This window comes from Dermacentor silvarum, chromosome 6, assembly GCF_013339745.2.
Source record: "Dermacentor silvarum isolate Dsil-2018 chromosome 6, BIME_Dsil_1.4, whole genome shotgun sequence".
NCBI lineage: Eukaryota > Metazoa > Arthropoda > Arachnida > Ixodida > Ixodidae > Dermacentor > Dermacentor silvarum.
This window is the reverse complement of record NC_051159.1, coordinates 165307309-165332780: the sequence shown is the minus strand read 5'-3', so window position 1 is coordinate 165332780 and position 25472 is coordinate 165307309. Positions and strand designations below refer to the sequence as shown.

The 25472-nt window shown below is 42.9% G+C and overlaps 1 protein-coding gene across 1 annotated transcript; it reads right to left on the bottom strand.

Moving 5' to 3' along the window:
* Nucleotides 1–308: 308 nt before the first annotated feature.
* Nucleotides 309–7673, bottom strand: LOC119457019 (eggshell protein-like). Its single transcript, XM_037718841.1, has 2 exons — nt 7377–7673; nt 309–632 (listed from the first exon to the last, which is right to left on the bottom strand). The coding sequence occupies exons 1-2, from the start codon at nt 7671–7673 to the stop codon at nt 309–311; spliced, it is 621 nt and encodes a 206-aa protein (XP_037574769.1).
* Between the last annotated feature and the right edge of the window lie 17799 nt (nt 7674–25472).

Sequence of the window (25472 nt, the reverse complement as noted above, 5' to 3'; positions counted from 1 at the left end):
ATCTTTTTTTTTTCTTTTGCATTACAACGGCTATCTCGACATCGCTAGTATATCAGGTTGGCCTTTATCGCCCACTATTTTGAACAACACGTTGCTCGAGAGCTGATGCCTCCTTTCTGTATTTAACCATGTCCTTCAGCCACTATTACTGAAGACCACGTTGACAGCACCGGACTTCATTAAAACATGCAATATGACAAGCATGGAAACTTAGTATCAAGTCTGTGCCATCAGACATAACTCTGAACTATTAATGCAAACCAACTTTATTAATGATTCATTTGCGTTACGATTCGTACGGCGGATCCTCAGTAGTGACCATGGCCATATCCTCCGTGATGGCCACCGCCGTATCCACCACCGCCGTAGTTCTTCCCGCCGCCATGACCACCATGTCCGTAGCTGGGCTGGTATCCACCGTGACCCTTGCCGAGGCCGCCGCCGTAGTGTCCGCCGTGCGGCATGGTATAACCTGCACCATATCCGCCGTGACCTCCGCCGTAGCCACTACCGCCTTGACCCTTGCCGTAACCTCCTCCGTAGCCAGAGTGGCCGGAACTGTAACCACCACTGCCACCGTAGTGCCCCCCAGCCAGGGCCAGACCGATCAGGGCGAAGATTAGGAGTGTCAGCTGTGAACAAACAAGAAAACCATGAACAAGAGTGTAGAAGTGCAACTTAAGAAATAGTGGGCATTAGCGATAATTCTCTTGATCATAATCCGCGATCAACAAAGACAGCTAGATCTCTATTGTAGGAGCTACTGTTCATCGAGCCTGAAATGTGACCATCAACTTTTAGTTTAGATGCTACGCTGAACTTCCTCACCTCAAAAATATCACTAAGGCTAAGTACTGGCGTTATTGCTAGAAACAAATTCGTGTTTCGACTGCCGTGAAGCAAAAAATAATGTTAAGTAAAATGTGAAGTAATGTGAAGTAAAAAAAGAGGCTCACCGAGATACCATCTTGATGAGTGTGAATGCTTTCCACGGCACGCTAGTGCATATTACGTACCCATTGGATGAGTGTAGATATAAGGGTTTGTAGATATGGCATCCAGTACTTTGTTGCTGCGCAGGCAGAATGATGGACACACAGAAAGGCATTAGCCCTGTGTACTGTGTAATGTATCCTTCTGTGTGTCCGTCGCTCTGCCTTCGTTACCGCAAAGTAGTAACTGCCCACTGGCTTTACGGTTGTTACCGATGCGTTAGATTGTGCTGGGCCGCATTTAGACGTGTATTTTATTTGTTACTTTGACTGGCCCATATGAACTAAAAAATGTGTCGACTATTTTTATTCGATCGTCGCGTTTAAGGCTCAGGCACATCAGGACGTAACGCGATAAGTTAACCTGCCATGGAACCTGCCATTATGGATCTCTAGGCGAGCGTTCAAACCACCACGCCAGCGTGCTGTTTGCGTTAGCGAACAAATAATTCAATACAAAACTGCATTGTCAAATTGTTCTTCCGCATACGTTCAGCATCAGCAAAACTATCCTTACAAGACTCATGGTTACTAACAACATTGAACTGCTTGAATAGGAAAAAAAAAGAAATAAATTGCTACACTTTTTCGAGTTTGCTTCTTAAGAATAGATTGGCTATTGATCCTAGCGTGCAGCTATTGTCTGCTGTCTACAAGACCTGCGCTACATTACAAAACACAATTTCTAAAGTAATATTTTGCCAGAATCAATATTCACATGTTTTCCTTCTTTGCGCGTAGCAGTAGCAAATTTTAATAACGTAATGGAATGTCATGACGATCTGCGTAAGAGCTGCTGGCCATTCATGATTTATTGTTCATTCACGTTGCTGTGTAATCTTTAAAACGCACATATCTTCTTGCCCGTCCTGCTTGGACTGGTTTCTTGTGCAGTATATAATTAATTAAATAAGCAAATAAAAATTGTTTCAGTAACAAATACATTTTGTCATGAAAGTCATTTTGTATATGCTTGTTTCAACTGAACAATATCTATGGGATACAGCAAGAAATTCTGCTCGCCTTTACGAAAAATTACATCGAATATCATGAAACCCTGAAATATTACCCGCCAAATTAGGCACAAGAGAGCCTCGCTATTGGGGCCGTATTGGGTGGTAGGCTACATTATTGACGTTGAGTTCAAGCAAACAGACAGTACTAATGGACACATCTTTCTCCGGCACGGCAACACGCCCGGCGAAAGCGGAGTCCATTTCCCCAAAACTACAGTTCATCATCGTTAATTTAGCAGGATGGACGAGCGACGGAAGTATGGGACTTTTTATAGGCAATCGCATAGTCTTTGATGTACAATTAAATGTGCTTCGGATATATGCGCATAAATAGTTGCTGAATGAGAGGGGATATAAAAGTGCAATCAAGGTGTCAATTTCACATCCAAATTTCACATCATGTGTCGTTAAGGATACGGTGAAAACAGGAAGAGAGAAACCCTAGAAGTGCCCATTGTAATGATTTGTTAATAATGGGCATTTGTTTTTAGTAAACAGGCTTCATAGCCTTATCATTCGCGTGTATGCGAAATTCGGCTACTGAATGCAATCCCATCGCCAGAATTATTTAAAAACATGCATCTTTACTCACTGATTCTTTTCAAGGCAAACTGTTCATTATTCTAAACGTATTGCTTCAATGTCGTCCAGTGTCTACATTCTCAATTCTCAATGTTGTCTGCGCTGATTGATTCATACACATAAAAATATAATTCGATATTAGCAATTAGTTGTTCATTGAACTGCTCCGGCAGTTGAATAAATTCTTCCTGCGATATACCTCTTTCCCGGTATCCTAATACTTCACATATTTCTCCATAGGCTATGCACGAACTCATTACGAGGTCGGCACTCTGTAGCTATCTAGATTGTTGTACAGTGCTAAGTGGCACTTTTTACGTCAGGACTTAGTACTGGGCAAATCATCCGACACATGTGATAGTCATTAAAAATCTTTCTATTCTCGTCGCTTTTATGATACAATAAAGTTATTTTATGATTACGTAAGGTAAGGATTACGTTGAGCGTACGCGTTGAAACCCCTTTTCTACTCTGCAATCAAACGTTCTAACCAACCAAGGAGAGAAAACGTCGAAGTGTATCTCACTGTGCTGTTCATGGTAGCGGAGGGGATCGTGGCAGGTACACGGAGAGATGAGCACACAGCGGACCTTTAGGCGCTTAAATATACTGTGTTCGTTCACCGCCGAACACGTGAACGCCATTATGTGCGCCGAACTTTGCGTACGCTTTTCCATCTCAGCAAATTTCCTGTGGGCAAGATAAACTCGGCGACCGGATGCTTGAGCGTACTTTTGTTGAACTTGCACATGTGTTGTTTTTTGCTTTCTTTCAGACCTTTCGCACGTGTTACAGCATCATGCATACCATTAATTAGTCAGTGACCAAGCATATACAAGATGGCGGGCGAGCAATATGCGTTATTGAGAAGTGTAGGAAATACATGTTCCATACTGAGAGGGACGTCTGTTTTTTTATTACTTATCGGACAGCTTCAATTTCGCAATAGCACTAGTTTGTGAAAGTTGAGAATTGAATGAAAAGTTATTATATGACTTCTGTTTATTCGATACATTCAGAATTTGCGCTCGACATTACCGCTTCAATTCCGATTGGGGAGTTGTCACCACTCAGCGCTCAATGCGTATCCGATAAGCAAATATTCGAACAATATCACTTGCTTTGAAATATTTGTCCCCAAGGTCATCGGTGAAATACATTTGTATACTTCTATGTTCGGAATTACATTACCCCAACAACTTTTGTGGGAAAATGACTTGTAAAATGCCAATGACATTTCATGGAAAAATTGGGAATTGTCATCTTGGCCTGCTGCTAGTTTTAAGATTACCGTTTACAGTATTTGGTTTGACCGTTAAAATATCTGAGTTTTGGAAGTGCAACAGGCGCACTGAAGTGGTTAGTTCTAAGTTTAATGACCAAACATAATTTATTAGAGCGTTTCTCGGGAGAGGGGTAGGGCAGAGATTATTTGGTCCAACACTCCTATGAATCTTGGCCTCTCTTTCCTTAACGCTAGAGGCTGATCGCAGCTTAAAAATTTGACAGTCACTTAACTATCCTTACGTCGTGATTAGAATGCGATAGCGTTATCACTTCTCTAATGAATTGTTACGTCCATGATACGTACAAATACACACGCAATATGCCTTAACACAATAGTTATTTACAAAGACTCATTGAGGCCTGTATTTCACAGCAGTAGCAGGTGGAAGAAGAGGAGAAGAGAAGGAGGGGAAAAATAAAGAAAGAAAGCATGGATGTTGGCAAGAAAATTGTCTGCCTGGCTACCCAACGCTGGGTGTGGGAAAAGGCAAATAGAAAGAGGTGGAAGAGAGAGAGAGAAGATGAAAAGACATGGTGAATTTAAAAACGCGCACATACGCCCCTACGCAGAGAAAGGCGTTCACACATTCCAATCACCCAAAGAAGGACAAAAGTATTCAGGATGCTAAAAGGGCTATAGCGGGCCACAGTGAGCTGCAGACGTTGACACAGTTTTGTTAACATGTCGAGATTCGCATACAGAAGTTCCAGGCTGTAAAATCCTTATTATTTCCATGAAGGCAGTATTTCAGTGCTTAGTAAGGACGAGGACAAAGAAGGAGACGTACGAACACACAGGCGCTGTGTGTTCGTACGTCTCCTTCTTTGTTCTCGTCCTTACTAAGCGCTGAAATACTGCCTTCGTGATGAATCAACAAGCCCATCTTGCCACTATTATTTCCATTTGAAGGTCACTTCAATCTTCTCTATTTAACTTCGATCCCTTTCTCTCTCTCTCTCTCTCTTAGCCTTCGTACACCTCACACTACTACGAGCAATTTCCTGGTCCTGCGGTTATTAAGTTTGCATTCTGCCACCAATCGAAAAAAAAAAGGACAAGTTTAAAAAGAACCGAAAAAAAAAGAAAAGTCACCCGTAAAACAGAGACAAAAATGTTGGCAGACTCTTTAGCGTATGCTAAAGAGGATGAAGACGAAAGCCTGCGTGCTCACGAGACATTCATTAAATTACTGTGACATCCTCATTCGAATTCGTTGTTACTTCCGATTACTTATGTTCTATTTACTTGTTTTTCTGTTTAATTGTTGTCTTTTTCGGTCACCTAGACATCGCCACTGGTTCTGTGTGGTTAATGGCACGTTAGAACGGTCGTGGCAAGTCTGCGAAGACTATTCAGAGACATACGCAGGATCACCGAATGAATCGTTTTTTTTTTAATTTATCGACGAGGGTAGCTACACGGGCTTGTATATGCGGTGCCTTCTACTTTCTTTTAGCGCAGGCAGAATCAAGGGGACACGAAAAGGCAAATTAGAACACACAGCGCTAACTTTCAATAACAGATTTATTTCCAGTTCTCCGCAGGCGTACTTATACTGCTCAAAACGCCGAAAGACAGGTGTGCATTGCTCGGCAAAGAAGAAAACCGGGAAAACCACACGCAGACACTTTTGTGGCCTAACTTATTATTCAGAATGGTGTGCGTTCAACGCGAAGAGAGATAATGAAGCTCTTATTTTTTGTTGATAAATAAATACTGGCGCATGCACTTGAATTTTGTTGCCACAACGCCCTACGGTAAGTTTTTCGACCCATGAGCCATCCAAGCTTTCGCCTTGATAAATGTACGAGACAAGCGCTTGTCCGCCCCATTTCATCTGCCTGTGCACTTCTTGATCTCAGTTTTTCTCAGTTCAACCGTGAATACGCTGCAAACTCACAATGGTTTGTTACCCCTGCGCACTGATGACGCACCCTATATGAACTCTAGCAGAGATTTGAATTTTTATGAGGCAAAGAAAGGCCGTACAAGAAACACGTAAAGAAGCATCTCTATCCGTAGCATCAGGCTAGTGTTGATCCATGCAGGAATAGTAGCAGTAAAACATGCAGAAATATGCAATCACGACGGACCTTTATACATGGAATTAGCAGCATATAAGATTAGCATACGAAACACATGAATTTCAGCAACTAATGCAGTTCTTGCAAATAAAGTTTAAGCATCACAAAAAAAAAGGTTTATATTGGTTTACCTGACCAGGCAGATTATTACATAAAGAGCCACCAACACTTTAAAACCTTCTTTTTTCGTAAAGATTTTTAATAATGGTATCAAGAAGTTAGCACATTCATAGCATCTTGTTTTGAATCGGGAACGCATTAAAACTGAATAGTGAAGTAGGACATTGCTAAATAAACAGTTATACAATATCATTGTAGTTTTGTAATTTATTAGCAGGTGTAGGGGCACGATTTGGTATGGTAAAAATTTGTTTATAGAGGTCGCTTAATTTATGTTTAACATAAAACGGATTGCGTGCTTTTGCAGGAGCACAAGTGGTTTTATGTAAGAATAGTATGTATGGCACCAAGCTCCTGTACAACATGATAGCGGACTATGTATTAGGGTACAATAGATTGTTCTCAATGTCGCTTCATCAAAGAAATGTCGACATTTCAAAAACGTAAAGCACACACTAGATGAAATCGGCAATATGCTAAAAAGATTATGCATTTCCGTGCACATCACTATTTGTTCTGAATCCGCTACAGACTCTCATAGATGTTTACTACAAAGAAAGGAGGGGCGAGGTTGCGAGCATACACTGAAGTAAATGTCCATTGGTGTGATGTATACGATTGCTGACCACACAAGTGTAGCACAACGAAAAGCACAGCGATCCTGTGCTGTAATCATGCATGGGCGGCAATGATCGTGTTCCTGTGCTCTGCCTCACTGGCTCTCTCCATCATCTCATATCATTCTACAGCCCCCTCCCCCTTCCGCAAGTGTTTGGTAGGAAACATGATTTTCTGCTCTGGTTAACCTTCTCGCCTTTCTCCTTTTTTTTGTCTGTATTTCTACTACAGGGAAAGAAAAGCAGCTGGACGATTACTGCTTCCAACATCTTATGAAAAACGGTTAACCATGCCGACATGCCGTCTTACCTTGTTCCTGGCACAATGTTAACCTTTTTCTGAGGGGCTTCTGCGGGTCATGAAAGGGAGAGAGCGCAGGGAGGCTTTTCCCTTGAATGTTAACCAGATGATTAATGCATAAATGCAAATTCTGAAGTTATCATTTTTTTTACTGATGAGCAGCAGCGAGAGATTATCTGCACGCATCATTTGGAAAGGCCTTACTCAAGCTTTCAACCTTTACTTTTTGCTACTCCCCAAAGTACATTTCTCGGCCAATTTCTTTCGAGTCGCAGTTTGCTTATCGCAATACCAAACCGCGCTAATCAATGAAATAGAAAAGCATCTGCTTGCCTTCGACCCACATTCTAAATGAAGACTGAAACTCTCTTCGAACTCTTTCCGGAGACCGCTCTTGTAACTCCAATTTCCAATGTTGCCACGGTGGGAAATGCCTCTTCCTGTATGACACGTCGTATTCCCAGTCAACCTTGTCATCAGTGCGAGGCGCTCGCTCGACCAAGTCTCTACTGCCGTCAGTGTGAGCACTGATTCTGGAAGAGCGCAAAAGCTTCTCGTAGCCTCCCGTGCCGTAGCTTCTGTTGAAGTCCTCCTCGTCTCGCTCTAAAGATCTGAGGGTGGTCGATGCACCTCCATTCAATATGAGAAGGCTGACCAGGCCATTCGATGACATCGACGTTCCAGCAGCAGTGCCCGATACGAACGCTTCTTGCAACAGACGCAGTACTGGCACAGCCTTCATGCGCAGAAAAATGAAAAGCGCAAGACTGGCGTCCCAGATCACGCACGTGCTACGCTATATACTGGTACCTCTAGTATTAATTTCACTCGCACGTTGTTTTAATTCTTTCCTTTGAACATTTTCCCCCGGATAATCACTGTACGCAAAACGCGCCTCGTCTAGTCGAAATTCCTGCAATGTTGTCGCCAATTCTATAGCGACAAAGTTCCGCCTAATCAGATCGCGTGAGCAACGCGAATAATTTCGTACTCTCTACAATGCGCACGAGTAGAAGTGATTACTATGGAGTGTTTGCAAATAGATAGCATAATTAAAGGAAGAACTTGACCCGTAAGTGCGATTAGATGATCGACGACTCTTTTCGCCGCTATTATTGCGATTTAGGTGTTGCTTGTCCTTTTGACCACAAGTTCGCCCAATAAAGACTTAAATTCTTAACATTCAGCTTTGACATTGGTTGGGTATTTTCCCCGTCAACACAGCAGGACAATAAATAATGTGAGAGAATGATCGGCAGATACAATCAAGTCTTGTGCCAAAGCTTTGGGCAGGAGGAATTATTGCCAAACGCTTCCGGCGAAAGCAAGCCATTTAGTGAAAACGTTAGTGCCGGACAGAGGGTGCTCTACTTTTCTAATTGCTACTAGATACCCTTTAAACATCGCCATCTTCGAGATACCGCTTATCGTACCATCTTCGAGATACCGCTTATCGTACCTTGTTTTACTATCCGCCAAATTGAAGAGTCTAGATGAGTGCAGTTACATACGTTAACAAAATCAATCGCGGTTGTTGAGCCTGTATGTATCGCAGAATAGCAGCCGTGTTTACATGAATGCGACAAGTGGCGCATCTTAACGCTGTTATACAGCCTCGTATCCATGTATACGGTAGTAATGCGCCCCTACGCCTAATCGCTTCAATACGCCATGGGAGGATAGATCGAGATGGGCATGTCGCCTCACGTGGTCAATCTAAACGCTGGTGAATCACGCCGGGGGAGCGAGAGAGAAAGGAAACGTGGAACGGCTGGCACAGTGTGCTCTTCTCCCCTCAACTGGCGAAAAGCACCCGCTAGAATTGTCACCAAGAGTTCACTCTAACCACTCTATCGTTGACAGCAAATTTAGTGCCTGTATATTTATTCTAAATATTGGGAGAAAAGAAAATACATTTCGTTGCGTCCATTCGACTGTTTTATGTGCTATGGGCAAGCCTGAACTTCTGGTCTTTCGACTGATTCACTGCCAAATCACAAAATGTAGCCTAATTCACGTAATACATTCCCGATTGATAGTATTATGTCATGAATTTGACAGATATTAGTTGCGTTTTGTATTTTTGTACGATATACGCACAAAGAAGCGTATTTGGTGAAGGATTATACTTCGGGTTGTTGTTGAAGAATTGCCCGAAACGATTACGAAAGAGTAGGGAAGAACTTGCCGCTGCATATTGGCTGTTCCAAAAGTGATGACTCTCACTGCAGGTCCTTTTAAGCAATCAATAAAAGATCATGAAGGTGATTTGACGTACCTAAATACAAATTTGCGATGTGCTCTCGTTTTGTTAAGGTTACTTTTTCAGATGCTTGGACCCTGCGGAATGAAAGTAAAGAAGTGCAATGCGATCATCTATACCGCAAAGGAGTGATTAATATATATATATATATATATATATATATATATATATATATATATATGTGTGTGTGTGTGTGTGTGTGTGTGTGTGTGTGTGTGTGTGTGTGTGTGTGTGTGTGTGTGTGTGTGTGTGTGTGTGTGTGTGTGTGTGTGTGTGTGTGTCAAAGCCTCGTATACACCTATAAAGCTCTGAAAGAACTTCAGTGATATACGCGGCTGACGAACTTCTCAAGTTGCGCTGCCTGCTGTGCGGCAAACTCGTCAGCCGAGGAACAAACTTTGGCATGTCAACAAAGACCGATTGCCGCCAGAAATCTACCACGTTCAAAAATGAAAACTCTACATGAGCCAATGCGAGGGGCTCTTTCGTCACAGCGCAGTCAGACCGACGTCATCTTCACACCAGCTCACGGAGAACGAGAACGTTGACATGAAGATTATTCTAAGCGATAAGCTTTCTGCTCTTCCGCCGCTATAAATTTCCTTGCAGGACTTGTTGGAAGCTGCGTGCTTTTGTATTGTGTTACCTACTTGATCCATAATTTTTTGCCCTCTGACAACTTTCACATCTGCGCCCATTGTCATGTATTGGAGTACAGCAGGGACACTTTCACCTTCCCATTTCAAGCATCTGTGTCTAGATGAGTACCTTTGCTAAGGATGCAATTAGGAATCCCAGAAAACTCACCGTTGTTTTGATAGGTAGGCTGGTAACATAATTTAGGATTCTTGCTTAAAACATCTATTTATTCAAAGATACTAATAATAACTGCACGGTAAGTATGAACACTGCCTGACTTTACAGTTTATTTACTTCTTCTTTTCATTACCAATTCCAGACGTGTCGGTACAATAGAGCGCACAACGCCATTTATATTATATCACATGGATTATGATTTCCAAAATAAGATCTCAGTTATGCGATTTGACACTGCTCTCATCCTCTAAAATAAACCAACAGTTGCTAAAAAATCACAAAATAAGTAAAAAACACATTACTTTGTATTGTCCAAAACAATATTTACAAATTGTATTCAAGCCTCACGATTGAATAAAAAGAAAACGTCTTGACACCTACAAAAGCGTACCACCGGATGGAATGCAACCAAGAAAATATGTTACAGAAATATTTTCAATGTCTTTTATTAAATATTTTTTATACCTCTGGTAAATTGCACCTGTTGAGAGTTTTCGGCAGTACACAATTTAGTGCTTCGAGCATGCTCCTAACCCACTGATGGGGTACATTCATTGTCCAGACTTATCAGCCATCCTTGCATCACGACAGGCTATAGCGACCAAATCCAAGAGTCGATTATAACTATCTGCTTGGAATAGGACCTAGTATATCGACACATAACTCTTTCAATTTATTGATTAACAGAAGCTATTGGTTTAGCTTTAGAATATGCGAGTGGAATAAGTAGTGGGAAGTCATTAATACCGCGGACACACTAGCGGAGTAGCCGTATTCAGTACAGCGTATCGCTATGTTCATTATTTATGTGTGAATCCAGTTCTCGATCATTTTGCTAAGAAAACAAAAGGCAATTCTTCTGAGAGGGTTCATCTGCCTCCTTAAAAAGAAGCATTTCGTCTAGAGACTATTGTAACGAGGCAAGTGAAACTCTCGAATAGCTGCTGCATTCTAATTCTTAACAGCAACAACGCACGATTAATAACGCAGCATACTTGTAATTTGGTGGTTGGGGCGTGATAACTCTAAATTTGTTGTTTGGCATTTGGTAGTGGTATAGTAATAAAATTTTATTTTCAATAAATTTATTTTATTTTTTCTCAAAAGCTGCCTGCCTGCATGCCTTGTTTTGTATCCATCGTGCACGAAAGGTTGGTTGACCTAATATAAACATAGTAGGGAACGAAGTTCCCTCACAAACTTTTTACAGAAGCCAAACTTAAATTCGAAGCTTATGAAATTATGAAACGCAAAAAACTACTTTATTTTTGAGGGAGCAGGCGCTCATGTATGTGTTCATTGGTCTCACAGGTGACTCTCCTATTCTTGGCCTAGGCCAAGAATAGGAGAGTCGTGAATACGAGAGCCATTGAATAGGGTAGAATTGAATATGAAAGTCATTGAATTGTCTTGGCCTTGGTTGATAAAGGCCATAAAGGTCACGACGAATACACTGATGGCTATTATGTTTTATACGGCGGTGACAAGGGGCACGGACCCAAGAAAACTCACAGTGGACAGTACGGGAGCTACGACAATGTCCGTGTTGCATGCCGCCAGGGCTACGGGCTTGATCAAGCTGGCTACAGCCGTGACAGGCAAAATGGGAGTCCAAGATATTTGCCGAGGCAACATGGAGGATACGTTCGCTACTGCAGTCCTCAAGGGATGGCGTCATGAACATCCTTAAGGAATTGCCATCGAGATGCTTACACTGACCTGCCCCAACATACACACTGCGCAATGAAGAGTGCTGTGGACGCAATGCCTTACTCAAATATGTGTGCATGTGCTTGTCTTTTCTTTTTCTTGCTCCTATTATTTCATCCCTCACCAACTCGAATTAAATTAAAGCATGTCAAACCTGTCACTTTGCCAGCCTCTCCAGATACCATTAGCATTTATTTCCTTCACTCCCTCTATCTTGTCAAATATTTACAGCGATAACTCCTAAAGTTGCTTCATCCTGGTTTCGTGAAATCTGTTGCAGCGGTCATCATCACACTTACCATCATCCGGTTTCGTTAAAGAAAATAATTCGCCTGAAAACATCTGACTCTAGCCAGTATCGGACTGTTATTCCGTGGCATATGAGCTATCGCGCCATCCTGTCATCGTTGTTATTCTTTGTGCTATCATCGCCTTCGACGTCGAGCAGTCGATGGTTACCTTCGTCACGTCATCATCGCTTGTTATTGTCGTTGTGCCAGGGTAGTCGTCGCACAAGTGTTGGCATTTTAGTCATTGTCGCGTGGGCAGATAGTAATAAGAGACTTCAAGGCCAGACTTTCTGCCGCTATACTTATCACATCTCGCTGTTGTTGCTGAAAAAAAAAGTAGTCTAGGAAATATTGTCTACTGCAGTCCGCATGAGAATAGCAACAAACAAAATGATATGTCTCGATAGAAAAAGTGATTACAGAGGCACACATGTGAATGATTTATAAGAAGAATGTGTGGCCGTTTTCTAAAATAATGGACGAAAGTTTTCTGAACCTCATCATGCTTCCTGTGTCTTATGCATAGATCTGCATAGCAGAAAGAATCCTGGTGGCATGTCTAGTTCACTCGGTTACTGGTTGAGAAAGGTGGAAACTCGCATAATAAACAGGAAAAAAGCTGCGCATACTTTTGGGTCTTGGCGAAATAAATTAGGCATTGTTGGGACGAGAAATGAGCAGGTAGTATAATAATTTGATGGATTCTACTAGAACTTTGATATAATCAGATTCAACATTATATTTTCCGGAGGTTATTTATTAAATCTTTGGAGCTAGTCCATTACATGTACTCTTCTCACATACAGTTAGGTTTATATTATCTGAAGGCTCCTGCATATTGATTTTGCAAATTTGTAGTAAAACAAGCGGAATAAGCCGAATGGGAACGTTTTGCTTATGTCCGCTAGAATGAAAATTCAACGTGAACGAAAGCTCTGCTTAGCAGAGAGAGGCAGTAATGCAATTCTGCTTCGTCTGTTTAGCCCCTGTTCCTTTACCTTTCTGAAACGCAGTTTAACAAGTGCTAGCTGATGAGCGGTAAACCCAGCGTCCAATGAAACCTCTCGGCATAGTAGTTGACACCTGGAACTGGCTTGATCATGTGAGTACAGAAATTAACTAGACCGTATTCTATACGCACACAGCTACATTTAGTTCACTCTGCGCGATGGAGGATAGTCATATTTAGTACCATGTGACCGAGAGAAGTTGAGTATTTGCTCCTGGAAATGACGTTCATGACGACATAGATCCGTGTTTCTTGAACTATAGTATTCAGACAGCCAGACTCGATGCGTACGCGTGATGATTTTCTTTACACTCTATAGGAGCTTTCTCCGACTTCCAGCCGAGAGCTAGCACATATAGTTGACCTTTATCGCCCACTCTTTCGAACGTTTTGCTCGAGACCTGAGGCCTCCTTTCAGCATTTTACAATGTCCTTCACCTACCATTATTAAAACCATGTTTACAGCACTGGACTTCATTATGACATGCAATATGACAATCATGGAGACTCATTGTCCAGTTTTTACAATCAAATGTAATTTTGAACTTCCAGTGCAAACCAACTTTATTTAGAATTCATTTGCATTGTGAATCGTACGGCGAAACCTCAGTAGTGCCCGTGGCCATATCCTCCGGGTTGACCGCTGCCGTATCCGCCACCGCCGTAGTTCTTCCCGCCGCCATGACCACCGTGTCCGTAGCTGGGCTGGTATCCACCGTGACCCTTGCCGTGGCCGCCGCCGTAGTGTCCTCCGTGCGGCATGGCATACCCTCCGCCATATCCACCGTGGCCTCCGCCGTAGCCACTTCCGTCTTGACCCTTGCCGTAACCTCCTCCGTACCCAGAGTTGCCGGCACTGTAACCTCCGCTGCCACCATAGTGCCCCCCGGCCAAGGCCAGACCGATCATCACGGCGAACATTAGGAGTGTCAGCTGTGCAGAAACAAGAAATCCATGAACGAGATTGAAGAAGTGTAACTTAAGAAAGAGTGGGTATTAGATATAATTCTCTTGTTCATATTCCACAACCAACAACGACATAAGTTAGTGTGGGCATAGAAAAAAAGAAATAAAAATAATATTGCCCAGCCCACTAACTAACAACGACAGCTAGAGCTCTCTTGCATGAGCTACTCTTCATCGAGCCTGAAACGTTTCACTTGATGAGTGCCATTTATTTGCGTCGGCGAGTGGCCGTTACCTTTTAGATGCTTTATTTAACTCACTCACCTCAGAAATGGCACTACGCCTAAGTATTGGCGTTATTCCTACAAACGAATTGTTGTTTCGACGTCCGCTAAGCGAAGTCAAACCTGAAGTAAAAAAAGGAACCTCACCGACACGGTATCTCGGTGAGTGTCAATGCTTTCCACAGTACGCAAGTGCATATTACGTATCCATTGAATGAGTGATGTTATGAGGGTTTGCTGGTAGATGGCATCTTCTTTGTTGTAGCACAGGCACACACAGAAAGGCACGTTAGCTCTATGTATTGTATGGTCATGGGCGCTGGATTTTTTTTTCAGTCCAGTGGCCATGGTATAATGCACCCTTCTGCGTGTCCGTCGTTCTGCCTGCGTCACAACAAAGAAGGTACCCATTGGCTTCATGCTTGCTACCTATGAGTTAGGTTTTGCTGTGCCGAATTCAGATGTGTATCTTGTTGCTGTGACTCGCTCATTTGAGCTAAGAAATGTGCCGACTGTTTTTTTTTATTGCGATAGCAATTATATGGATACTTCAACCTTATTTCTGCCGTCGCCGTCGCCGTGAGGTTCCGTATAAAGTCCAAGGGCGATAAAGTCGTCGCCACGTGCCGTATGCGCGAGCGAAAGCGCGCGGGGGGACGCGCGCTATCACGGAGAGCGAACGCACGGCGGAAAGCAAACGCTACCGTCGTGCGAAAGGCCATGGGGGTATGGGAGGGAGGGAAGCGGGGCGACGCTGTGCTCCGGCACCAAAGGCGTATCTTGCAACCGGGCGTAAGGGGAACTTGCCACTCAATCTCCCACGCGAAATCAAGAAAGCGGGAAGGCAGCGCGGGAGGGATGGGGGATGGGGTGGGGGGCGCAGCTTTTAATCGCCCACACCGTCTGTTATCTCCGCACGGCTCTGACCTTTGTACGCGCTTTGCATTCGGCGCTCAGTTTCCGTTGAAGCGATAGACCGCACGAACCTTCACCCGCTGCGGCGGCTGCACTTGCTGCCAGCGTTTTGACAGTCGTTGTCTGCGGTCATTCAGTGTGATCTATTCATGTTTGCTTGTGCGCGCTGACACCACGCTTGTTAATTCAGTTAGTAAGCAAATGTGTGCAAGTTTATGCAGCCGATAAAACTACTATCCCTACTCCGAATAGCTCTCTACTAATTTGCTATCGCAATTTATGCTTCGCCTTTCAGGCGAAACTGCGACATTTTTTTTTTATTCGACCGTCGCGTGTTAGGTTGAGGCACATCATGACGTAAAGCCATAACTTAACCTGCCATCGAACCTGCCACTACGCATTTCTAGGCGACCGTTCTGTCGCACAAAAAAAAGAGAAACACTGGACAGAATGAGCAAAATTATTGACTGAACATATTCTTGCAGGATTCATGCTTACGAAGAACACCGAACTGCTTGAATAACAAAAATAAGAAAGAAATTGCTAGAACTTTTCGAGTTTGCTTCTTAATATAGATTGGCTATTTATTCTAGATTGCAGCTTTGTCTACTGTCTACAAGACGTGCGCTACATTATAAAATAATTGTTCTAAGGCCATATTTTTCCAGAACCCATACTTACAAGTTTCCCATCTTTTTTTTTTTTTTCGTTCAAGCACCGGGGCAGTGCTAATGGAACGATCTTGCTCCGGCATGGCAACAGGCCTGGAGTCAATGTCCCCGCAACTACTGGTCGTCGTAGTACAGTTAACAGGATGAATGAGACACGGAAGTATGGGGCTTTTTATATCCGACCGCAAAGTCTTTGATGTACAATTAATTGTGCTTCGGAGATATGCATATTTACAGTTGCTGAATGAGAGGGGTAATAAAATACAATCAAGGTCTCAACTTCACATCCCAATTTCACGTCATGGTTCCTTTAGGATACGGCGCAAGCACACAGCGTGAAACCCTAGAAGTGCTCATCGGAATGAGTGGTCATTAATGCGCATTTTTTTTTTTTTTGTAAAGAGGCTTCGAAGACTTATCGTTCACGTGATTGTGGAATCAGGTACTGCAGCCAATCCCCACCCCCAAAATCACTTACACGTACATGTACCTCTACTCACTGATTCTTTCCAAGGCAAAGTATTGATTATTCTAAACGTATTGTTTTAATGTCGTCCAGTATGTACATTCTCAATATTTTCCGTGCTGACTGATTCACACACACAGATGTCATCCGATATTAGCAGTTAGTAGTTGAGTGAACAGTTCAAACTGTTGCAAAAGTTCTTCCCGCGATATATACCTTTCCCGGCTTCTTAATACTCAACAATTTTTCGTATAAGGTAGGCACAAAGTCATCGGGAGCTCGGCACCCTGTAGCCATCTAGATTGCTGCACCAGAACTAATTGACCCCGTTTTTGTCAGGACTTATAATTGATCAAATCGTCCGACACACGTGATGGTCGTTAAAAAGCTTTCTATTCTCGTCGCTTTTATGACACAATAAAGTTATTTTATGATTACGTAAGGTAATAGTTCAGCGTACACTGTTTAAATCACTTTTCCATTCTGGAATCAAACGTTCTGACCAACCATGCATAAGAAACGTCGAAGTGTGTCTTACTGTGGTGTTCATGGTAGCGGAGAGGATCGTGGCAAGTACACGGTGAGATGAGTATACAGCGTACCTTTAGGCGCTTAAATATACTGTGTTCGTTCATCGCTGAACACGTGAGCGCCATTATGTGCGCCAAACTCTACGAACGCTTTCCCATCTCAGCAAATTCCCTTTGGGCAACGCTCTCCCTGTGGCCGGATTCTTCGGCGTATACTCTTGTTGAACTTGCACATCTGTTGTTGTTTTTTTCTTTCTGACCTTCCGCACGTGTTACAGTATCATGCATATTCTTAATTCGTCAGCGACCAAGGACATACAAGATGGCGGGTGAGGGAAATCAACGATTGCAAAGCGTACAAATAGATGTCCGTCTTTTTTTTCGCTTTTTTATACTTGGTGGACAGCTTCATTTCCACAATCGCAACGGGTTAAGAAAGTTGACAATTATAATAAAAACATTAGTATACTTTTCTTTTTTAATGATCTCTTGACGATTAGCGCTGAACCTTAGCGCTTCCATTTGCTATTGCGCAATTGAAGTCACTCTGTTCAGTACATGTCCGACTTCAGCAAATATTCTAATAATATCACTAGTTTTTTTTTTATATTTCTGCCCAAATTCAGCGGTGAAATATATTCGTGTACCACGATACTCAGAATCCGATTGCCCAAGAAAAGCTTTCGGGAAAATAATAAGTGTAATGCCAATGACATTTCACGGATAAAGTGGGGAGTGCCATCTGCAACTGGGTGCTAGTCTGAAGATTCCTATGTGCTCTAATTGGTTTGATCCTCATCGGCTGAGTTTAGGAAGTGCAATATGAGCCGTAAAGGGGTTAGTTCCAAGTTTAATAGCTAAAAGTGATTTACTTGCAGTGTTCCTTGCTGATATTATTTTGTTCAACGCTCCTTTGAACCTGCGCCTCTCTTTCCTTAGCACATGAAGGTAATCGCCACCTAAACAAATGGTATATGTGCTTTTTATCGCCAATAAAATAAAGACAATTCAAGAAGTGGTCTCGTGTCCACGAATTGAGTGCATAGATATGCTGCCAATAACGTCTTAAGAGACGCTTAGGCTGTCCTGTAATACCGATGTATGCGTGCGGGCTAAAAAAGAAGATACAGTCAAGTGCGCTACTTCGTGCGTCGGCTTGGCGTGCATTACGGTTACATGACGACGACACAATTATAGTTAGATCTCACCTCATCGTTAACGCAGTGCTTGCTAAGCCATATCTACCTCATATCGTGTGCTTTGACGCCGTAATTTTGTAAAAGGACATTGTGACCGTAATACCTTTATAATAGGTACGCACAAGTGTTTGTACGCCCTTCGCGAGACTGGGGTAAACGCTTCACAGTGAAAGAATGCGTGTTTTTGTTGTTAGCCTTGGTTCGCTCTATAAGCAACATCTATAAAAACCGACGCTGAGGGAGTAGTTCGTCGGGTTCATTCATCAATGCAGGCCCGTCAAGGCCCGGGAGTAGAAACACACGTTTGTTGAAATTCTGGAACGAAGGTATTTTTGCTATGTGCTTGTTTAGTAAAAGAGAGAGATGAGATAGTAAATGAAGACTAAAATAAACTTTTAACGATAACTGAAGACGACAGCCTAGCGTCAGGCCTGGCATGCTACTCCAGGTGACATGGTGAAGCATGAAAGAAAGGGAGAGAGAGAAAAAATAAGAGCAAAGCACAAACACACACACACACAATATGCCTGAGCACAATAGTTACTTACAGAGAGTCATTGAGGCCTGTATTTCACAGCAGCAGAAGCTGGAGGAGGAAGATAAGAAGGAGGAGGAAAATAAAGGGTGAAGGCATGGAGGTTGCCAAGGAAAGTGTCGGGCTGGCTACCCAACGGAGGGCGTGTGGAAAGAGGAATATAAAGAGGTGAGATACAGAGCGGATGGAAATACGCGGTGACTTTGTGCACAAGCACAGACGCCCTATACGCACACATAGGCGTTCACACTTGCCAATCGCTCGAAAAAGCACACAAGTGCACTGGAATCTTATAAGCGCGGTAGTAGGCCGCTGTGAGACGCAGACGTGCACACAGTTCTGTTAACATGTCGAGATTCGCATACAGAAGCTCTATAGTGTAAAATTCTCATTATTTCCAATCGAAAGTCGCTTAAATTCTTATCTATTTAATTTGAATCAATCTTACTCTCTCTCTCTCTTTTAGCCTTCGTACACCTCACATTACTACGAGCAATTCTCTGGTCCAGCGGTTATTGAATTTGCATTCTGCAACCAATCGTAAAAAAGAGCATATGCTTAAAAATCAGCGAAAGAAAAAGCCACCCTTACAACAGAGACAAAATAAATGGTCGTGACAAGCGCTTGTCCCACCCATTTCATCTGTCTGTATGTCAACTTTTTGATATCAGTTTTTCTCATTTCACAGTGTCTTGTTACCCCTGTGTATTTATGATGCACACCATATGAACTCTTTCACAGATTTGAATTTTTATTAGGCAAAGAAAGGTCTTACAAGAAACAAGTTGAGAAGCATTTCGATTCGTAGCAACTGGCTAGCAGTGATCCATACAAAAATAGTAACAACAATACAAGCATGCTATGTAGCTTGTACATACAGTCAGGAGGCAGCTTATACATCAAATTCGCAGCATATCAAATTAGCATACGAAACACAAGAATTTCGGTGATTAATACAGTCCTTTGTGATAAAGCTTAGGCATCACAAAAAATAAACGGTTTATGTTGTTTTACCTGAACAGGACGATTTTAGATAATGAACAACCAACAATTTTAATCCGTCTTTTTTCGTACACCAATTTTACTACTGGTTTCAAGAAGTTACCACAATCATAGCCTCTTGTTTTGAATTGGGAAGGCATTAAAACTAAATGTTGAGGTGGGACATTGTTAATTAAACAGTTATACATCATCATTGTAGTTTTGTAATTTATTAGCAGCTGTAGGGGCATGATTTGGTAATGATGAAAGATAGATTTAGCAGAGGTCGCATAATTTGAGTTTACCATAAAACGGATTGCGCGTTTTGGAAGTGATTTTATGTAAATATTGTATGTATGGCCCGAAGCTTCTATACAATATAGATAGCTGACAATGTAATAGGGCATGCCAGATCTTCCTCAAAATCGCTACATCAAAGAAATGGCGACATTACAAATGCGTAAAGCAGACAATAGATGATATCTACATAGTGCTAAGATTATGCATTTCCATGCATATCACAATTTACTCAGAATCCGATACAGACCTTCATGGGTGTTTATTACAAAGAAATTATGAAGGGAGGGGGACTTTGCCCTCAAATGTTAACTAGACGATAAACGCACAAACGCAAATTCTGAAGTCATATATATATATATATATATATATATATATATATATATATATATATATATTAGGTGAGGAGCAGCGGCGAGAGATTTGCACGCTTCATGGGGCAAAGCCTTACTCAAGCTTACAACCTTTACTTTTGCCTACTCCCCGAAGTATGCATTTCTCGACCAATTTCTTTCTAGTCGCAATTTTCTTATCGCAATACCAAACCACGAAGAATGCATTTCTCGACCAATTTCTTTCGAATCGCAATTTTCTTATCGCAATACCAAACCACGCTAATCAATTAAAAAGTATGCATCTCCTTGCCTTCGACCCACATTGTAAATGAAGACTGAAATTATCTTCGAACTCTTTACGGAGAATGCCCGTGTAACTCCAATTGCCAATATCGCCACTGTGGGAAATGCCTCTTCCTGTACACCCCGGATGCCCAGTCAACTTTGTCATCAGTGCGAGGCGCTCGATCGACGGAGTCTCTACTGCCGTCAGTGTGAGCAGTGATTCCGGAAGAGCGCAAAAGCTCCTCGTAGCCTCCCGTGCCGTAGCTTCTCTTGAAGTCCTCCTCGTCTCGCTCTAAAGATCTGAGTGGGGTCGCTGCACCTCCCTTCCATATGAGAAGGCTGACCGGGGCAATCCTTGAGATCGACGCTCCAGCAGCAGCGCCCGATATAAACACTTCTAGCAACAGGAGCAGTGGTGGCACAGATTTCATCTGAAGAAAAATGAAAAACGCCAGAGTAACCTCACAGATCACGTATGTGTTACACGGTATACTAGTTACTTCTAAGTTTTATTTCACTCGCGCATTGTTTTACTACTTTCCTTTGACCATTTCTCGCCGGATAATCATTGTAAGAAAGACGCGCCTAGTGTAGTTGAAGTCCCCCCTGATCAGATGGCGGGCGTGACGCGAATAATGTTGTACACTCTTCAATGTGCGCGAGCACCAGTGATTACTATTCAGAGTGTTCAAACAGATGTCATAATTAGCGGACAAAATTGACCGCTAAGGGCAGATTCGATGATGGACGACTTTGTTTGCCGTTATTGTTGTGATCTGGGTGTTGCTTGTCCCCTTGGCCACAAGTTTGCCCAATCAATAGTTAGATTCTTAACCCCCAGCTTTGGCATTGGTTGTTTTTTCCCCGTCACTACAACGTGACAATAGATAATATAAGAGAATGATCGACAGAGATAATGAAGTTCCGTGCGAAAGCCTTGAGCTGGAGAAATTCTTGCCAAACGCTTCCAACGAAAGCAAGTCATTTAATGAGAACGTTAGCACCTGACAGAGGGTTCTCTTCTTTTCAGGATTCTGCTAGATTTTCTGTAAATATCTGCATCTTCGAGATGTCGCTTATTGTACCTTGTTCCAGTAATCGCTAAGTTGAACGCTTTAGAAGACGTAATTGAAGACGTTAACAAAACATTTCGCAGTTTTGCCCGGAAGGTGAAGCATTGGTAGCGATAGCAAATTAGTAGACAGCTATACAAAGTAAGCTTAGTAGCTTTATCGGCCTTACAAACTTGTAAACATTTGCTCACTAAGTAGTTTAACAAACATGGTTAGCAAACAGCGAGCGCTAGCAAACATGAGGACATCTCCCTCGATGACCGCGCACACTCGCTGTCAGAACGCTCTGGTGAAGAAGCGCGGCCCCAGATGTGAGCGAACTGACCTTCCTGATGCCTCTCGCTTCAACGCGAACTAAGCTATCAGCACTCGGTGCACTCTGTCCCCATCGCAGATCACTGTCAAGATAAGGCCTGCGCTGTCGCGCCATACACAGCGAGCTGCCACCGCAGTCTTAGAACGCCCCCACCCACTCCCTCCCTGGTACCTTGCGCGCGATGGAAGACGGCGCACTACCTCCCCGCTTTCCTTCCTTGCACGCGTGAAATTGAGCCACCATCGTCGGCTCACTCTCTCACTCGCACACATAGCATAGGGCGCGCGTCGACGACGTTATCGTTCTTGGACTTTACACGGAAGATCATAGCGATGCTGGCGACGGCGGCGGAAATGCGCCCTGGATTGTCCATATATTTGCTATCGCAATGCAAAGGAATAGCGGTTGTTTAGCCGGCATGTATCGCTGATTGGTAACCGCGTTTACATGAATTCGACAAGTGGCACAGCGCAACGCTGTTCCAGAGCATCAAATTCATGTACACGGGAGTAATGCGCTTGTAAGGCGAATCGCATGAATGCACCAGGAGAGCATAGATCAAGATTGGTGAGTCGCCTCACGCGGTCGATCTAAGCGCTGGCGAATCGCATCGAGGGAGAAAGAGAGAAAAAGTAAGACGGCGGCCGCCGTGTGCTCTTTTACTCTCAACGGCAAGAAGCACCCACCGGAATTAGTTTCCGCCTTCTTTCAGACGATGGGAGATGCAACATATGTAAATGCTGTCGCATAATGTTACGGTAATGCGTTAGGAAATGCGATATGCTTCTGTCGCATTCATGAAAATGCGGCTAGTTAGGAGGAACGAGATTGGCAACATTAACGAGCAGCGCTTGCCTGTCCGATTTGCTCCTGACTTCGATTACACTGAACAGAGCACAAATTAGCGTACCGCTGAAGATATAGTTACACTGACCAGAGCATAAATCCGCGTACCGTCAAACATATATATATATATATATATATATATATATATATATATAATCATCATCCGCCTTTATTTATGCCCACTGCAGGATACAGGGATCTCTCTGTAATCTCAAATTACCCCTGTATTGCGCTAGCTAATTCAAACTTGCTCCTGCAAATTTCCTAACTTCATGACCCCACCTAGTTTTCTGCCGTCCTCGACTGCGCTTCTCTTCTCTTGGTATCCATTATTAACTCTAAAGGTCCACCGGTTATCCATCCTAGGCATTACATGTCCTGCCCAGCTCCATTTTATCCGCTTAATGCGAACTAGAATATCGGCTATCCCCGTTTGTTCCCTGATCCACGCCGCTCTATTTCTGTCTCTTAAAGTTAGGCCTAACAAATGGATAGCACCGGTAGGATGCAATGATTAAACACTTTTCTTTTCAACGACAGTGGTAAGCTCCCAGTCGGGATTTGGCAATGCCTGTCGTATGCACTCCAACCCAATTTTATTCTTCCGTAAATTTCTTTCTCATGATCAGGGTCCCCTGTGAGTAATTGACCTAGATAAACGTATGCCTTTACAGACTCTAGAGGCTGACTGGCGGTCCTGAATTCTTGTTCCCTTGCCAGGCTATTGGACATTATGTTTGTCTTCTGCTATATATATATATATATATATATATATATATATATAGAGAGAGAGAGAGAGAGAGAAAGGGAGTTCAAAACATACAAGCACGTAGTAAAAACATAACAAGACTTTTCTGACGTTTCGGCCGGGGTCCGGCCTTCATCAAGAGAAGGCCGGACCCCGGCCGTGACGTCAGTAAAGTCCTGTTATGTTTTTACTACGTGCTTCTATTTTTTGAACTACTTCTGTGCCGGCTCCTGTGATTCTTTGCTTCACTGATTTATATATATATATATATATATATATATATATATATATATATATATATATATGAGATTTTACGTGTCAGAACCACGGTCTGATTATGCGGCACACCCTAGTTCGTTCCTCCGGTATAATTTGGACCACCTGGAGTTCTTTAACGTACACCTAAATCTAAGTACACGGGTGTTTTCGCACGTCGCCCCCATCGAAATGCCAAAAATGTGCCGGGGCATACAGAGGACTGGGGAGCAGGTGGTGGTAAGCTCGTGGCGCTTGCGGAGGTCATGATGGCAGGGAGGATCCGGCTGCGCAATTCCAGGATTACAGGAGATCCAGCAAACCTCCACCAATTATGACAAGGAAGTATAGCACGGCTGTGGACGACACGAAGTACGCCGAAAGGAAGACACAGCAGCGTAGGTTTAGCCAGGCGCACCAGGAACAGCGTCGAGCCCGAGCCCCACTTCAGTAGCGCTGGCGATCCGGCTGCGGAGCTCTACACGACGCACTTCTTCTTCCTTACAGCTCCAACTAAGCATAGAAGCCCCTTTAGTAATCAATACACTAACTGCTAATATGGGAGTGAACAATTTGAGTTATCTATATTACAAACTAAAATGGATTTCACTGCTGGAAGCTATATATGCCACAATTTTGCGGTCACTCCTATCAAAGTGATTCCAGTTGTGCTCTCAAACGGGAACCCACTAAGGTTCTGACGCCAAAATTTCAATCTCGTCATAAATATTAACACGCCGAATTTGCCTTTGCGTTCTTGTTCAGTTCAGGTTAAGGATATAGACCGTGTAAATAAAACACGTTTCTACATTTGTGGCTTGTGTGCTAATGTAGCTCCGGTTTAAGCCATATTCTGAACAGGAGAAAGTACGTGGTCAAACTTGTAATGCCTCAAGCATGCACCACCTATTAAGTACTTTCAGTATAACAATTCAGATCATTGGCGCGTTGTTTCGTTACATGTGGTCCATTTGCGCGTTATCCTTTCACAAAAACATCCGAGTATTTTTGCAGAATTCTTAGTCATTATTCTGCTGTCTGCGATAACAATAGGTTAATAATTGCCGCAACCGCGAACTGACTTAGCTATAAATTCTGGAGTGACAATATTATTCGGACATTCCGCAAACACGTAGTGCGCAGATCTTCTATAAAGTGTTCTGGGTACGGGACACTTTTCGTTACAGGTCTTTCATTGCATTTTATCGTTGTTGTTTGTTTGTTTGTTTGTTTGTTTTTTTGTTGCTTTCTGAAGTTGCGGTGGGATGGTGGGGGTGAGGTGAGGCGCAGGCGAGAGGTGTAGTGTCTGTGCCCTTCGCCTTTAGAAAATAATCAACATAGCTTATGATTATTACTCGATATGACACCACATATACAATGTACAAACAGAAACATAGGAAGGGAAGAGGCTGCCAACTGCCGCCGAAAGGAGCACAACGCCACCTTGAACTGGTTTAATCCTTGCGTTAGGCTATCGCGGATTATTGTGAGTTAGAGTTATGAAACGACCGATATCGTCCCTGAAGGTATAATAAGGTAACCGCCTAAAACTCCCATTAGAATTTGAATTCCGTGCATTGACTAAGCGAACCGCAATGTTTGAGGACAAGCGAGCGCATAAATTTCAAGCAAACTTTCCGCGCAGCCCTTTCAGTTCAAGGACGCACTTTTATAACATATTGAACAAGGCAAATAATGTTGAGAGAGCGATGCAAGAAGGAGACAAGCACAAAATTACAGTA